Source organism: Hemitrygon akajei, chromosome 30 (assembly GCF_048418815.1).
Source record: "Hemitrygon akajei chromosome 30, sHemAka1.3, whole genome shotgun sequence".
NCBI lineage: Eukaryota > Metazoa > Chordata > Chondrichthyes > Myliobatiformes > Dasyatidae > Hemitrygon > Hemitrygon akajei.
The window spans coordinates 9,161,509-9,180,125 of NC_133153.1; the positions used below are offsets into that span (position 1 = coordinate 9,161,509).

Sequence of the window (18,617 nt, forward strand, 5' to 3'; positions counted from 1 at the left end):
ACATCTCTCTCAGGTCACCTGTCATCCTCCATCATTCCAAGGAGAAAAGGCAGAGTTCACTCAACCTGTTCCCCTGAGGCATGCTCTCCAATCCAGGCAACATCCTGTAAATCTCCTCTGCACCCTTTCTATGGTTCCCACGTCATTCCTGTAGTGAGGCGACCAGAATTGAGCACAGCACAGATTGATGAATGCCAGTGCACCATATGCCTTCTTAACCACAGAGTCAACCTGTGTAGCAGCTTTGAGTGTCCTATGGACTCGGTCCCCAAGATCCCTCTGATCCTCCACACTGCCAAGAGTCTTGCCATTAATGCTATATTCTGCCATCATAATTGACCTACCAAAATGAACCACTTCACACTTATCTGGGTTGAACTCCATCTGCCACTTCTCAGCCCAGTTTTGCATCCTGTCAATGTCCCGCTGTAACCTCTGACAGCCCTCCACACTATCCACAACACCCCCAACCATCAGCAAATTTACTAACCCATCCCTCCACTTCCTCATCCAGGTCATTTATAAAAATCACAAAGAGTAGGGGTCCCAGTACAGATCTCTGAGTCAAACTACTGGTCACCGGCCTCCATGAAGAATTTGACCTGTGTACAACCACTCTTTGCCTTCTGTGGGCAAGTCAGTTCTGGATCTACAAAGCAATGTCCCTTGGATCCCATGCCTCCTTACTTCTCAATAAGTATTGCATGGGGTTTCTTATCAAATGCCTTGCTGAAATCCATATACTCTACATCTACGGCTCTATCTTCATCAATATGTTTAGTCACATCCTCAAAAAATTCAATCAGGCTCATAAGGCATGACCTGCCTTTGACAAAGCCATGCTGACTATTCCTAATCATATTATGCCTCTCCAAATGTTCATAAATCCTGCCTCTCTAGATCTTTTCCATCAACTTACCAATCACTGAAGTAAGACTCATTGGTCTATAATTTCCTGGGCTATCCCTACTCCCTTTCTTGAATAAGGAAACAACATCCGTAACCCTCCAATCCTCCGGAACTTCTCCCGTCCTCATTGATGATGCAAAGATCATCGCCAGAGGCTCAGCAATCTCTTCCCTTGCTTCCCACAGTAGCCTGGGGTACATCCCGTCTGGTTCTGGTGACTTATCCAACTTGATGCTTTCCAAAAGCTCCAGCACATATTCTTTCTTAATATCTACATGCTCAAGCTTTTCAGTCTGCTGCAAGTCAACCCTACAATCACCAAGATCCTTTTCCGTAGTGAATTAAAGTATTCATTAAGTACCTCTGTCAACCCCTCCGGTTCCATACACACTTTTCCACTGTCAGACTTGATTGGTCCTATTCTCTCACTTCTTATCCTCTTGTGCTTCACATTCTTGCAGAATGCCTTGGGTTTTCCTTAATCCTGTCCGCCAAGGCCTTCTCACGGCCCCTTCTGGGTCTCCTAATTTCATTCTTAAGCTCCTTCCTGCTAGCCTTATAATCTTCTAGATCTCTATCATTACCTTTTTTTTAACCTTTCATAAGCTCTCCTTTTCTTCTTGAATAGATTTACAACAGCCTTTGTACACCACAGTTCCTGTACCCTACCATCCTTTCCCTGTCTCATTGGAATGTATCTACGCAGAACCCCACACAAATATCCCTGAACATTTACCACATTTCTTCTGTACATTTCCCTGAGAACATATGTTCCTAATTTATGCTTCCAAGTTCCTGCCTGATAGCCTCATTTTTCCCCTTACTCCAATTAAATGTTTCTCTAACTTGTCTGTTCCTATCCCTCTCCAGCGCTATTGTAAAGGAGATAGAATTGTGATCACTATCTACAAATTGCTCTCCCACTGAGAGACCTGACACCTGACCAGGTTCATTTCCCAATACCAGATCAAGTACAGCCTCTCCCCTTGCAGGCTTATCTACATATTGTGTCAGGAAACCTTCCTGAACACACCTAACAAACTCCACCCTATCTAAACCCTTCACTCTAGGGAGATGCCGATCAATATTTGGGAAATTAAAATCTCCCTCCACAACAACCCCAATATTTCTCTTTTCCAGAATCTGTCTCCCAGCAGAGTTATTCCTAACTTCCACCCACAGAGACTCCGTAGACAACCCCTCCATGACTTCCTCCTTTTCTGCTACCGTGACACTATCTTTGATCAACAGTGCCATGCCCCCATCTCTTTTGCCTCCCTCCCTGTCCTTTCTGAAACATCTAAAGCCTGGTACTTGAAGTAGCCATTCCTGCCCCTGCACCATCCAAGTCTCTGTAATGGCCACAATATCATAGCTCCAAGTGCTGATCCACGCTCTAAGGTCATCCGTTTTATTCATTATACTCCTCGCATTAAAATAGACACATCTCAAACCATTAGTCTGAGTCTGTCCCTTCTCTATCACCTGCCTATCCTTCCTTTTGCACTGTCTTCGAGCTTTCTCTATTTGTGAGCCAAACTCCCTTTCCTCCGTCACTTCAGTTCGGTTCCCACCCCCCAGCAATTCTAGTTTAAACTCTCCCCATAGTCTGCAAACCTCCCCGCCAGGATATTGGTCTCCCTCACAGTACAAACCGTCCTATGTTCTTTATATTTAAACAATTTCAAAATCAGCTCAAACTTACTGGGTTGGCACTTAAGAAATCTTCCATCCTGCATCACAAAAGTACTATAGTTTAGAAGGAAGCAACACACACAAAATGCTAGAGGAACTCAGCAGGTCAGGCAGCATGAATGGAAAAGAGTCAACAGTCAATGTTTCAGGCTGCAACTCTTCATCAGGACTGCAAAGGTAGGGGAAGAAGTCAGATGCTGTGTGGCCTGCTTAGTTCTTAGAGCATTTTGTGTGTGTTCCTTTGGATTTCCGGCATATGCGGATTTTCTTGTGTTATAGATTGGAAGGGGACCATTTGACCGTCATTTTACAACGCCTCATTGTGACGACAGTGTAGCTGATCCCACTTCCCAGCACTTCCTATTTTCTTCTGCAGAATATTTCCTTTCAGATATTTATCCATCTCTGTTTTGATTAGTACAAATTGAATCTTCTTTTATTACTTTCTGTGCAGTCCATTCCAGGTACTAATTACTCCTTGTGTAAAAAGTTACCCTTTTCACCTTTTGTCTTTTTTAACCAATCACACTCAGTCTTTGTACCAAGTTCTTAACTAACTTGTCAATGGGAACAATTTCTCCCTTGATGCTAGCTGTAATTTTGAAGGCTTTTGATGCCTGTTCACAATTCCCTCTTCTCCAAACAGAGAACCTGAGCTTTGCCTAATTGATGGAGTAAGAAAGTACTCTTATTTCTTAAACTTCGTATTGCCATGAAGTTTAAAGTACAAAATTACTTTTAGCTGCTGCCCCAGGATATGTCTGTCTTGCTTCTGTCATGGGTTATGTAGAACAATTTTTCCAGGGGAAATTGCATGGTTAGGAAGGGACATAGTCAAGAACAAATTCAAATAATAGGATGAGAGTTTTATATTGGCCATGCTGGGGTTCCAAAACAAGGATAGAATTGGCTGAGGTACAGGTTGAGATAGGATATCTAGGGAACAGCTAAAAAGGGAGTCAGAGAGAAAGAAAAAATCAGGTGAAGAAAGAATAAACATAGACGAGAGAAAGAACATAGGACTAGAAGAAAGAGAAAAGAAGGGGAAATACAGCCCCAGGTAGAGGCAAGCTAGTGAGTTACAGAAAGCTGATGCCAAATCAAAGATAATTATAGAGAGAGTCAAAAGAATGACACCAACAGAAAGGTGAAGGAAAAAAGTGAAAATAGACAAAGATTATGACAGGAAGGAAAGCAGACAGAGAAAGAAATATTTAGTGTAAGCAAACTGAATGTAAGAAAATGCAAGCATTTACTTTTCTGTCCTTACCAGAAAATCTTCAATATCATTCTCCAGAGTGCTGGATTGACAGATACAGTGAAAGAGGATCAAATACAGCAGGTTTCTCTGAAATAAAATAAAGCACATATTCTAAGTTATCCATAAAGAAACACATTCTTAAAATGTTGCTGCTGCAACTTCACATACCATTTTCAGCAGAGCAATGTTCTTCTCTCCACTTCTTTTTCAACTTGTGTGTTAGGTCTTCAGGTTTGGTCTGTAGTTTCTAATTCTTCCTTCATCTCACTTTTAAAGCATTGTAGGATGAGATCTTGATAAGATCTTAACCCTCCCTCCAAAGGTATAAGTCCCACCTCCTTGGTAGCAATTTTTTATTGATAAATATGCCCAAACTGTTTAGGTACAGGTTTCAGAGTCTGCCAGGGTGTGACACTGTTGCTAAACAAAATGTAGGCTGTACAGTCATCTGAGAAGGACAGTGCTATTGTCACCTCACACATGCACAAACATAATAACCTTAACATCTTTATCTTGTGATCCTCTCAAGCTAGCTTCCAGTTCTTCTTCCCCAAAGCATTTTTATTAGGGGAGTTTTTGATTCCCCCTAACCCTCTTCTAAGTTACATAACAAACTGGAGCAGGAGCAAATTCCACTGTTGTTTGAAGATCAGAATCAGGTTGATTATCACTGACGTGTTAAAAATTTGTTGTTTTGCAGTAACAGTACAGTGCAGTACATAAAACTTTCTATAAGTTACAATGAGGAATAGATATAAAAATGTAGTGCAGAAAGAAAGAAAAATAGTGTTCACGTATTCAGTAACTGTTCAGAAACCTGATGGTGGAGGGGAATATGCTGTTCCTAAAATGTTGAGTGTGTGTCATCAGGCTCTTGTACCTCCTCACTGATGTTAATAATGAGAAGAGGACATGTCCTGGATGACAAAGGTCTTTAATGATGGATGCTGCATTCTTGATGCATCGCCCATGTTGGAGCTAAGTTTACAACCCTCTGTAGCATTTTCTGATTCTGTACATTGGTGCCCGCGTACCAGATGGTCATTCAACCAGTCAGAATGCTCACCACAATTTGTTAGAGACCTTGGTGATATATCAAATCTACTCCAACATCTAATGAAATATACAATTGTAAGAAATAGTTTGCCAACACTTTGCAATTGCCTGGTTTTCTGCATTAATTACTCATAAAATGTGGTCTGATCTTCGCCTAGGTCAGGGTATTAGACAAACACAATCTGCCTAAACTAAAAACACACAAACAATTGTACTTTTCATGTTGTGGCGACCCACTTTCTGCGCAGGTGAACCGGCTCACAAATAGCCAGTGCGTGGGGGGAGACTTCTGTAATGCACCTCTGATGTCATTTCCGCCCGGCGAGGGTGTGTGCTAGGGATTAAATGTCAGCGCCGCGAAGTTTGAATAAACTAGTTTTGAAACGACTTACCGACTGCGTGTCGTTGTCTCTAGTTCTGTATGTAGTACATCGCTACATTGGTGACCCCGACGGTCCAAACGGGATTTGGACCAAAGATGACCAACTCTTCATCTGTTCATGCAGTTTCGCTAAAACTGCCAACTTTCTGGATGCTGCGACCACACGTGTGGTTTAGCCAAGCAGAAGCCCAGTTCCAGATTCGGCAGATATCCTCTGATTCCACGCGTTACTATCATGTGGTGAGCGCCCTTGACCAGGAGACGGCCGCCCAGGTTGCGGATTTCATACAGTCGCCCCCAGAAGAAGGCAAATATGAAGCATTCAAAGCGCTGCTCATTGGGACCTTTGGCCTCTCACAGCGTGAGCGGGGTGCCCGCCTGCTTCACCTGGACGGTTTGGGAGACAGACTGACGTCAGCATAGATGAACGAGATGCTGGCCCTGGCTGACGGACACAAGCCCTGCCTCATGTTCGAGCAAGCGTTCCTAGAGCAACTGCCCGGGGACATATATCTGCTGCTGGTCGACGCAGATTTCAGCGACCCCCGGAAGGTGGCGGCCCAGGCAGACGTGCTGTGGAAAGCCAAGAGGGAGAACGTGGCGTCCGTCGGTCAGATTACCAAGCCACGCGCCCAACAGCGGACCAGACCAGGCCCGGCATGGGGGTGCACACAACACAGAGGCAGGAGTTAGGAGGCCAGTGAACAGTGGTGTTTCTACCACCAGCGGTGGGGCACAAAAGCCTGCCGTTGTCGCCTGCCCTGCAAGGGCCAGGACCAGGGCCAGCTGCCGCTAATGACTATGGCGGCTGGCCACCAGGGCAGCCTCTTGTACGTCTGGGACAAACAGTCGGGATGCCGCTTCTTGGTGGACACCGGAGTGGAAATCAGCGTCTTGCCCCCGACGGGGTATGACAACCGCAACAGGAAGCCAGGATCCACCCTGAGGGCCGCAAACGGCAGCACAATACGGACCCACGGCACCCGCACAGTGCAGCTGCAGTTCGGCACCAGCCAGTTTACGTGGGACTTCACACTGGCCGCGGTGGCCCAACCACTCCTGGGGGCAGACTTCTTGCGAGCTCACAGCCTGCTGGTCGGCTTGCAAGGGAAAAGACTGGTACATGCCGAGACTTTCCAGACGTTCTCCCTGGGTGAAGCCAAGTTGCCGGCCCCACACCTGGACTCCATCACGCTGTCGGACAACGAATTCACCAGAATCCTGGCGGACTTTCCATCGATTCTGGCACCGCAGTTCACGGCAGCCATGCCCAGACACGGGGTTCAGCACCACATCCCGACCAAGGGACCACCCCTCCACGCCTGCGCACGAAGGCTCCCCCCGGAAAAGCTCCGCCTGGCGAAGGAGGAGTTCAAGAGGATGGAGGAATTGGGGATCGTACGGAGGTCCGACAGCCCATGGGCCTCCCTCCTGCACATGGTGCCCAAAGCAGCCGGAGGTTGGAGACCATGCGGCGACTACCGCAGACTGAACGAGGCTACCACTCCAGACTGCTACCCCGTGCCGCACATACAGGACTTTGCAGCAAACCTGCACGGGGCAAGAATATTTTCCAAAGTAGACCTCGTCCGGGGATACCATCAAATCCCGGTGCACCCTGAAGACATCCCCAAAACAGCACTTACCACCCCGTTCAAGTTCATCCGAATGCCGTTCGGCCTGAAGAATGCCGCACAGACGTTCCAGTGGCTAATGGATAGATAGATAGATAGATAGATACTTTATTCATCCCCATGGGGAAATTCAACATTTTTTCCAATGTCCCATACACTTGTTTTAGCAAAACTAATTACATACAATACTTAACTCAGTAAAAATATGATATGCATCTAAATCACTCTCTCAAAAAGCATTAATAATAGCTTTTAAAAAGTTCTTAAGTAGTTTACTGAGATACATTAAATACAATCAACCCCGGCACTTTAACATATCTTACTCCTGGCGGTTGAATTGTAAAGCCTATTGGCTTGGACAGCAGTCCTGGACAGACTATGCGAAAGGCTCGGCAACCTGGCCCCCGTGCCGACTTCACAGCACGGACGGACCCCGACCCATGTATCCAAAGACCTGCAGGACTGTAAGTTTGTGTTTGTACGAAGGGGCGGACACCGGGCACCGCTACAGCGGCCGTACGAGGGGCCGTTCAAGGTGATCAACAACAACGGGTCCACGTACGTTCTGGACATTGTGGGGAAAGAGGAGGTTTTCACGGTGGACTAACTCAAACCACCCCATGTGGACTTGGCGCAGCCGGTCAAGGTTCAGGCACCACGGCGCAGAGGCAGACCTCCCAAACAGAGGCTGATCCAGACTGTGGACATTGGGGGGTGTATCGCCGGTTCTGGGGCGGGGGGGTTATGTGGCAACCCACTTTCTGTGCAGGCGAACCGGCTCACAAATAGCCAGCGCGCAGGGGAGACTTTTGTAATGTACCTCTGACGTCATTTCCGCCCGGAGAGGGCGGGCGCTAGGGATTAAATGCTAGCGCCGCAAAGTTTGAATAAACTAATCTCGAAACGACTTACCAACTGCGTGTCGTTGTCTCTAGCTCTGTTTGTAGTACATCGCTACAATGTCTTTATTGAACGCATTGTTTCATCATTTACAGCCTAGGCAGGAAAAAGTATGTGACACCTTGTATTTAATAATTAGTTTAACAGTTACGTGGCAGTAACCTTTACCAAATATATCCTGTAGCTGCTGATCAAACTTGCACAATGACAAGGAAGAATTTTAGACCATTTTTCCATACAAGATTGTTTCAGTTCATCAATATTTCTGGGAGAGCTCTTTTCGGGACATGTCACAACATCTTAATTGGTTAAGGCCTGGACTCTGACTTGGCCACTTCAAAACATGAATTTTCTTCTTTCTAAACCATTCTGTTGTTGGTTTGTTCTTGTGTTTTGGATCATTGTTTTGTTGCGTCATCCAACTTCTATAAGGCTTCAGATGATGGAGCACTGTCCTGACTTCCTCCTGTAAAATGTCTTGATACAATTTTGAATTTATTGTTCCCTCAACAACTGCAAACTGTCCAGGCGCTGAGGCAGCAAAGCAACCCTAAACCATGATTCTCCTTCTACTGTACTTCACAGAGGGATGAGGTTTTAGTGTTGATGTGTAGTGCTGCTTTTCCCTCCAAACGTAGTGATATGCACTTCTGCCAAAAATTTCAACTTTTGTCTCATCTATCTGCAGAACATTGTCCCAGCAGTGTTGTGGAACATCCAGGTGGTCTCTTGCAAACATGAGACCTGCAGCAATGTTTTTGTTGGAGAGCAGTGGGTTCATCCATGGTTTCCTTCTACGAACAATATTCTTGTTCAGCGTTTTTCTTATAGTGGACAGATTTCTGCAGGTCTTTTGCTGTTACCCTTGGGTTCTTTTTCACCTCCTTCAGCATTGAACATTGTGCTCTTGGTGTGATCTTGCAGGATGTCCACTCCTAGGGAGAGTAGCGACAGTACTGAGTTTCCTCCATTTGTAGACTATTTCTCTTACTGTGGACTGAACACTCAGATCTTTCGAAATGCTTTTGTAACTTTTTCCAGCTTGATCTATCTCTACAATTCTTCTAAGGTCCTCTGAAAGTTGTTTTGATCGAGGCATGGTGTACATAAGGAAATCTTTTTTTGAGAAAAACAGGCCCTTAGTAACCTGAGTTTGTGTGTCTTTTTTTGTAGGGCAGGGCACCTCTACAACTCACATCTCCCATGTCACCTCATTGATTGGAACACCTGACTCCAAATAACATTTGTAGAAGACATTACCTCAGAGGTTCACATACTTTTTTTTTGAACTTAGACTTTAATTGTTTAAATGGTGTAGTCAGTATTGATGAAGAAGTACAATTGTTTGTGTGCTATTAGTTTAGGTAGATTGTGTTTGTCTATTATCATGACTCAGATGAAGATCAGACCGCATTTTGAGTAATTAATGCAGAAAAGCAGGTAATTGCAAAGGGTTCACAAATTTTTTCCTGCAACTGTGGCTGCTGGCATGCCCCCTTCATAATTGTATCAATATGTTGGGCCCAGGATTGACATCTGGGAACTTGAAGCTGCTCAACCTTTTCATTGCTGATTCCTCGATGAAGACTGGCATGTGTTCTTGGAGCTTTCTCTTCCTGAAGTCCACAATCAGTTTCCTGATCTGACTGATGCTGAGTGCAAGCTTTCTGAAATTCTGCCAGCAACAAGATAATGGCTGGTACAGGTTTCCCCCACTATCTGAAAGTAGAGCGTTCCTATAAAACTTTTCGTTAGCTGAAATGGCGTAACGCGAAGAACAATTACCATTAATTTATATGGGAAAAATTTTTGAGTGTTCCCAGACCTAAAAAGTAACCTACCAAATCATACCCAAATAGCACATAAAACCTAAAATAACACTAGCATATAGTAAAATCAAGAATGATATAATAAATACACAGCCTATATAAAATATAAATAATGTGTTTTCACGTACCAGAATCGGGAAGATATAGCCAAAACCAATTTGTAGAAAAAAATTGACACATACACGCATGCCCATGTACTTGAATGCGCACACACCTGTCCGTGCAAGTCTTCACAGTCATGGTAGTTTTTCTCAGGGTAAACACAAGTTTAAAGTGGGCACCTTTTTTCGTAAAAGCGAAAATTCTCTTCGGATTTATTTCGGTTAGCGAAAACAGGTACTACTGTAGGTCTTTCATAAAAGCGAAGTGGCATAAAGCGAACCTTCGTAAAGTGGGGGACACCTGTATACTCTATTATCCTAATATCCATTAATGTTCAGAAACCTGTTCATCTGATGCAAGTAAGCAACTGTAAAAAACGTTAAAATACCATGAAAAAGATGAAAATGACATTTTTACAAACCTGTTAACAGTAACCTTTATATTTTCTCAACCTTTCACATTTTCTCAAACTAATAATAGTGTCACTTATTTCTTGTCTTAAAATAGTTTATATTTATTTCTAATGAAAGGTCATTGGCCTAAAAAATGTGACTAATTTCTGTTCTTACTACAATTTTCCAGCATCTGCAAAATTTTTACCTGTAGAATACCAGGGTTTTGTATTATTTCTTAAAAGTTGTGCAGAGCTTTTTCTAGAATGTCATGTCCAGCATTCCCACGTCATAATCATTGTCTAAATAGTCTAATACTTCCACATCAACAGTATGATATGTTAGACAAGGAGTTGACTGTAATTTTGTTGGCCCAACAGATATCCCAAGGGCAACAATGACAACTTGCATTATTTTTAATTAAAATCCTGAGGTATTTCACAGCAGCTTTATTAAACTTTACTAAACCCTTATATTGTTCTTTTATACTATCTTTTTCTACTGTATTGAATAAAAATTACACAGCCGTAGTACAGAATGTTTTGACAGCAGCCCATGCAACACATGAAAAAGAAAAACAGGATGTACACTCAGTGGCCACTTTATTTGGTACACCCGCACACCTGCTCATTGTATGTAAATATCTGATCAGTCAACTCAAAGCATAAAAACATATAGATGTGGTCAAGAGGTTCAGTTGCTGTTCAGACCAAACATCAGAATGGGGAAGAAATGTGATCTAAGTGACTTTGGTGCCAGATGGGGTGGTTTGAGTATTCAGAAACTGCTGATCCCCTGGGATGTTAATGCAGAGTTTTAGTTTGAGTTTCCAGAGAATGGTGTGAAAAACAAAACAAAAAAATCCACTGAGGGGCAGTTCTGTGGGTGAAAATGCCTTGTTAATGAGAGGGATCAGAGGAGAATGACCAGACTGGTTTAAGCTGACAAGAAGGTGACAGTCAAATAACCATGTGTTACAACAGTGGTGTGCAGCAGAACATCTCAGAATGCACAACATTTTAAACCTTGAAGTGGATGGGCTTACAACAGCAGAGGACCCCAAACATGTACTCATTGTGTGTATTTCTGCAAGTCCCTTAGCTAGCAACTCTCTTCTGACATACAGTTATAGCAGAGTGCTTTTTTAACCTTAGCATTGTTATATCATTAATATTATTTTCTCTTTCAAACAGGAGGCCTTGATCTAATCCTAATGCCTGGTCTTGGTTTCGACAAACATGGTAACAGATTGGGAAGAGGGAAAGGTTACTATGACACTTACCTGGAGCGTTGTCTGGCGCAGCCAAAGGGCAGACCCTACACTATTGCCTTGGCCTTCAAGGAGCAGATATGTGATCTAGTGCCTGTAACTGAAAATGATAAACCAATTGATGAAGTATTGTACGAGATGCCATAGGTGAGTTCATCAGAGCTTGTGGATTAGACAGGAAGCTCATTTTAAATAAAGGACAGCAATTATCCATGAATGTTGAAAAGAATAATCACATTGCAAAAACAATTTAATGTTAATAGGAAAAGAATCTCAATTTCTGCTGATCTGTTGTGAAAAACATTGATGGCACAGATGATAAGAAATAAAGTACAACTTACGAATTGCTTCATAAAACTGGAAAAATACAGAGGATTCTGATTAATTGAGCCATTGGTTAATGGATGCAGCTGCTTATTTGGGACAACTTAAAGACCAGTATCTAGCTGTGATTCCCTTCCTTTATTTGGGATACTATAGCACTTAATTGGGTAGGAGACTGTTGCTGAACAATTTCTAAGTAGCATCAAACACCTGTTGCACCGTGCCTAGAGCGAACAGTTTTTAAATAGCGTCAGTTGTGTGTGATTGTGTTCAAAAAGCAGTGATTTTGTCACTGATAGTTGGTGAGAAGTAAGCAGTAAGACAATGCAAAATTGTTTTGCTCACTGTGATTTCAAGCATTCAGGGTTGGAGATGCCAGAAACGGCGGGAGTCAAAATGAAAGGATTTCATTATTTCAACAAGTCAGAAATTATGAAGAATTTGAAGGTACTGACAATCATCTTGAATATTACAATGAACATGAAGATTTGGAGGCTGCAATCATCAACAGCATTGTTGAAGGCAGTCCATTATCTACATGAGCTAATTTTGTTTATTTGCGGTCAATCAAAAGAATGTGGCAATGTACGTGGAATTCCTCTATCAATAATTATTAGAAACTAATAATACAGTTATTATAGTACTGTGTTAGTATTGATAGTGTTCTGATTTGTTCTGTATTTCACCTAAGTAATATGTTAATCAGTTAAAGGCTACTCTGTATATCTTTTATACCTTTTTAATCAGTTCAATGAAACTTTGGCTAATAAGGGCAGCTGCTTAAATAGGCCAAAATGTACTTTTCCCGATGTGTCCCAATTAAATGGAATCAACTCTGTATTTACAGTGAAGGGCCGGAAGGGCCTACTCGGTGCTGCATGTTGATAAATAAATAAATACATTTATATATTTTTAAATGAAGAAAATAAAATACATCTTTAATTAACATTTTAATTTAACATTTTTAATTAATAAAAAGATTTGCTATAGCAACTTGTTCAATTATTTCTTTGTTCTTGTAAAACAAGAAAACTTATTCTTCTTTGTCCTATGAAATTACACATCATGATGTTGTAAGTCTGGTTCTGGCCTCCACTTTCTGTTCCTGCACTGTTTAACACCAGTTCTACATGACGACCATATCAAGGTCCATAATGCAGATGTACTTATCAGTGGACTTGTTGGCAATGGCATTCTGATCTGCTGCAATCCACACCGTACTTGGACCTTATGAGAGGATAGTGCCAAAATTACAGAGGCCCTTGGATAGATAGGTAAAACAGTCTTAGCCACAGGTGAGGTGACTGAGGACTGGAGGATAACTAATGTTGCTTGGTTGTTCAAGAAGGTCTACTTGATTTTTGTAAGGCTTTTGATAAGGTCCCTCATGATAGACTGGTTCAGAATGTTAAGGCACAAAGAAAACATACTTTATTGATCCCAAAGGAAATTACACTGTCTCAATAGCATCACAATTGCACAGATATACAAATATTAGAAGAGAAGCTGCCTAACAGGAGCGGGTAATCACTTCCCTGACTATCATCATCATGTGCCATGCTCTGCCAGAGCCTCAGCAACCACTTTCTTCCACTGCGATCTGTCGGCAGTCAAACCTCTTGCATCTCTGTGGTGAAGCTGGTCCACTTCTTGATATTGGCGATCTAGGTTGTCCTCTGTCTGCCTCGGGAGCAGCTTCCTTCTACTCTACCTTCAAGCACAGTGCATTCCAGTGTGTCATCAGTTCTTGAGATGTGTCCAAAATAGTGAAGTTTCCTTTGGATAACGGTTTCCAGAAGTATTGGTTTCATGTCAATGTTTTCTAGGATGAAATTGTTGGATCTCCTTTCAGTGTATGATACTCTGAGGATTTGTCTGTATGTCCACATCTCAAATGCTGTCAACTTCTTTTCATCAGCTGCTTTTAGGGTCAATGTTTCAAAGTCATATAGGGTTACTGGCCAGACGAGACTCTTGAGGAGGCATATCTTGGTGTCATTGCTCACAGATCTAGCTTTCCAGATGTTCCAGAGTTTGGTAGTGTTTGTGCGGGCCATTGCTAGCCTTTGCCTTATTTCCTTGCTGCATTTGATTGTGTCATTTAGTTCTGCACCAAGGTATACAAAGGAGGACACTTGTTCGATCTTACTGTTTCCGATGTAGATATCAGCTTGAATTGCAGTTTTGCTTATCACCATAACTTTGGTCTTTTTGCCATTTATCAGCAATCCAAATGCAGCTGACTATAGCTTGACTCATTATAGAGCTTAATGGCCAAGGGTAAGAATGAACTCATATAGCGCTCTTTGGAGCAGCACAGTTGTCTTAGCCTATTACTAAAAGTGCTCTGTTCAGCCAAGGTGGCATGCAGAGAGCGAGAAATATTGTCCAGAATTACCAGGATTTTCCATGGGGCCCTTTGTTCCACCACAGCCTCCAGTGTCCAGATTGATTTGTATAACAGAGCCAGCCTTTCTTATCAGTTTATTGAGCCTGTTGGCATCACTTGTGTTGATGCCTTTGCACCAGCACACCACCGTATAGAAGATTGTACTGGCGACAACAGACTGGTAGAACAAATGAGGGAGAGGCCTGCATACTCCACAGGACCTCAGTCTCCCCAGGAACTAGAGGTGGGTCTGGCCTTTCTTGTTTACAGCCTCTGTGTTGCTGCTCCACTCAAGCCTGTCATCCAGGTGTATCCCCAGGTACTTGTAGGTCCTCACCACATCCATGTCCTTACCGTCAATAGTAACAGGGAGCAATGAAGGCTTAGTCTTCCTAAAGTCCGTCACCATCTTCTTTGTCTTACTGATGTTGAGCTGCAGATACTTCAGCTTGCACCATTTGACAAAGTCCTCCACCCATCCTTCCATCCTCCCTTTATAAATCAACTATTGCTGAGTCATTAGAGAATTTCTGCAGATGACATGACTCAGTGTTATATCTAAAGTCCAAGTTATAAAGGAAGGGGGCCAGTACAGTCCCCTGTGGGACCACAGTGCTGCTTATAGCAGCTCCGAAGCCACACAAACTGATCTGTCAATCAGGTAGTCTATTATCCAGGATACAATGGAAGTGCCTATCTACACTGAATGGAGCTTTTCCACCAGCAATGAGGGATATAGGGTGTTTTGGCATACTGAATCCAAAATCAGTTTGGTGACAGGAGGCAGAGAGTTTAATAAGTTATTTATTTAGAGATACAGCACAGAAAAGGTCTGCACTGTCCAGCAACCCATCTATTGAAGCCTAGTTTATTTCTGGACAATTGACAATGGTCAATTAACCTATTAACCACTATGTCTTTGGACTGTGGGAGGAAACTGGAATGCCCAGAGGAAAACAATACCGAAGGAACATACAAACTTCTTACAGACAGCATTGGAATTGAACTCTGAACCACGACACCCCGAGCTGTAACAACATTGCATTGGGTGTGGAGGGTGTTTTTCTGACTGGAAATCTGAAACAAGAGGTGTATCTTAGGGATCAGTGCAATGAGCATTCATTGTTCATATACATGAATGGTTGAGAATGTAGGATAAGGTGAGCAAGTTTGCAGGTGACACAAAAATTGGTGGAGTCATAGAGAAGATAGTCATCTAAGGACACAGAGGGACATGGACCATCTGAGCAGTTGAGTGGAGCAATAGCAGATTGAATTTAATCCAGACAAGTTTGAAGTAATGCACCTGGGGGGGGGGGGGAGGGTCACATTCTGGTAGGACACATAGAGTAAATGGCAGGGACCTTAAGAGAGTTGATAAACAGAGAAATCTTGGGTCCATGGCTTCCCGAACGTGGTGACACATGAATAGAGCAGTAAAAAAGTCTTTTGGAATACTTGCCTTTATAGGCTGATGCAATGAGCATGAGTTGTTGCCTTATAGTAGCACAGTTCTGGTCACCACACTAGAGGAAGGCTGTAGTTGCAACAGAGCGCGCAGAAGAGACTCCCCAGCATGTGGCCTGGATTGGGGGACTGTTATAGGGAGGGATTAGATAGGTTGTTTCATTAACAGTAGAACACTGGAGGCTGACATTATAGATGTTTATAAAATAATAAGGAGCATAGTAAGGTAGTTTTACCAAGGCTGGAGAGTAGGTCACAGGCTTCAGGTGAGAGTGGAAAAATTTAAAGGGGATTTGAGGGGTAAGTTTTTCACACAGAGAGTGGTGATTATCTGGAACCATCTACCTGACTAGATAGTGGGGACAGAGACAATTAGATTGTTTATATGGCGTTTGGACAGGTACTTAGATAAGAAAGGGGTATGGTTCTTAAAGTGAAAAATGGGATTAGTGTAGGTGGATATGGTCAGCGTGGATGAGCTGTGCTGATAAGTTCTGCTTCTGTGATTTCCGGCTGTGGCTTCCACCTTGGCCTCATCAAACACCTCAGAGCCCATAACCTGAGAGTGTAAACTTGTCCTCCTGCCGACTGAGAAGATGGAGATTGCTGAGGCAGTGGTGGGATGAACCTAGAAATGAGGAAAAACAACAGCGTGAGAGAGAGAGAAGCACTTTTAGGGCTTTGTTTTAATGGCAATCCATCACTTTGTTTCTGTTTGTCATGGCTTTTGTGTACATATGTCTGCAACCTGCAGTTGCCAAGCAGCCAGGAATAAAGGTTCTCACAGCTATCAACTGTGTGCTCATTGAGATGGGGCATGTGGCTACACAAACTGGCTGATTGTTGAAGGGGAGAGACGATTTGTTTTCTGGTCTGCAACTGCTAAAATGTCCTGTACGTAAAGTAGTTTAGGTCTCTTCCATGTGAATGACATCTAGATGTGCTTTGTTGTCAGGAAGAAATGCTGGAATTTAAACTGTTTTTCTACCCCTTTTTACCTAACTGCTCATTTGCTGTAACTGCAAAATATGTAGTTAGAAGTGTAAATAGGAGTGTGACAGTGGCACATCGCACCAGTACTTTAGTTCCTGTGTGAAGGATACTGACCACCAGCAGTATCGTACACATTGAATGCCTTAGGATCCATTCACCACATTAGAATTGGGCTTCAGCTGGAATCAAAAAAGTTTCCTGCTGAGGACAAAAATGGCTTGGGAATAGAAGGGGAAGGATTTTAAAGGTCCCGCTGTCACTGTGCTACTGTGTGTATGTAATTTTAGTTGAACACCCTCTGAGTTAAATTTGGCGAACTTTTGTCAATTGCATACATTCCAATAACCAAAAACTTAAGTTCCTTCCCCAATTCATCAACAAGCTGTCTGGTTAACAAGCTATTTTCAATTTGGCACAATTTTGTATAATTTATTATTATTTCTAACTTATCTACATATCATAGACATGTACACATCACATACACAGCATAAGTTCTTTACAATCTTGCTCTGCTCCTATTTAACATTCATAAAGGGGCTGCAGCAGAATAGTCATTGATCCAGATTTTCTCTCATTGTGTTCCCTATACTCCTCAGGGTATGACGCTAATGCTTTACAACAGCATGCCAACGCAGCATGAATTTTAATTTCCTTCTTTAGCAGTGCAGCAGGCACTTACAGAACACTAAATGGGACTGAAGGACGGCCCGTTGCAACTGAACATTGTACACACGGGATACTAGAGCAGAACTGCAATACAGTACACTGAGCACGATATTGAACTTTGTAAAGTGTACACCATGTACCGAATGAGAGCTAAACCTGTCCCATCCATTCTACCACCCATATTTGATCACCTATGCACTAGAGGTGATTTACAGTGACTGATTAATCTACCAAGAGGGCGCACATATTTGATGCAGTTCCCTTCATTTCCCTTGGAGTTACATTGTAATGACCATGTCTCTACATGGGCAGAATCCATGTTGTGATCTGGGGAACAGATGTCTGTGGGGGTCCCTGGCAGGTAGAAATTGTAACCAAGTGGGGGCTGCTCTGTCTGCTTGAAAGCTCTCCAGACACGGCTGTCTCACTGTGTTTGCTTACACAGCAGGCTGAAAGCTTCTCCCATCAAATAGTCCAAACTGCAAGTGCTAGTGAATGAGAATTGATTGAGGCTGGGACCAAAAGCCCAACTATTTTAGAGGAGATCCTGAAGTTGGACAGGCTCAATAGGATAAACTTGCTCTGACTGTGGATGTTGATCAAGTTGTTCTTAAGGAACTGAAAGGAAAAAGAAAATATACATATACTGTAAATATAATACATTGTCTGCTGGTTCCCATTTCTGCAATCGAGCTACTGTAAACTATGCCCACTGTGGGTGTTCTATATTCTATGACTGTATCCCGGTGTTGATCAGTGACAAACCTATCTTCATCAGTACTACAAAGAATGAGATCACCCTGGAATTTTTCAAAATCTTTGACATAATTAGTGTCCGGTCTAAGTGAAGCTGATGGGGATTCCAGTCCCCGGGGAAATCCCTGGATCCTGCAAATTCACCAACCAATAGGTTCTGCAAACTTCAAAAACCCCTAACCAAGGGTGCCCACTCAACAAAAATAAATCTAGCTTACTGCTGAAAATTCCTATTACCAACCAGTATCTTACATCCCCCCCATCATACCTGATCACTCTACCCTATGTAATAAGCTCTCATCCTTCCTCCTTCTTCACAAACCACAAGCCAGCCCATCCCACATACAGCATTCCTTCCATGTAGCCCCGAAGTTTCTTATTCTCCACCACAGCATATTCTCAGCCATCCCTTCATTACCCTTCCATCCTACATTCCCACACTTGCAGCTGGAGCTTCCTGCAGATGTTTATTCCAAGTTTCTCTATATCCATCATAGACAGTCCTTTTCATACAGGAAAGTCAGATTACTCGTCAGCCTCCTCCACTCAAGGGAATACATCACATTTATTTACCCTGTCATCATAATTTACC

At 42.9% G+C, this 18,617-nt stretch overlaps 1 protein-coding gene across 1 annotated transcript in view; it reads left to right on the forward strand.

Annotated features, from left to right (window-relative positions):
• The window catches only part of mthfs (5,10-methenyltetrahydrofolate synthetase (5-formyltetrahydrofolate cyclo-ligase)), a 54,211-nt gene extending 41,464 nt beyond the window's left edge, over positions 1-12,747 (forward strand). The window contains exons 3-4 of the mRNA XM_073032964.1: positions 11,354-11,577; positions 12,112-12,747. Coding sequence (XP_072889065.1) covers positions 11,354-11,577 — 224 coding nt within the window. The 3' untranslated portion in view covers positions 12,112-12,747. The remainder of the gene's footprint in view (positions 1-11,353; positions 11,578-12,111) is intronic.
• Positions 12,748-18,617: the final 5,870 nt, after the last annotated feature.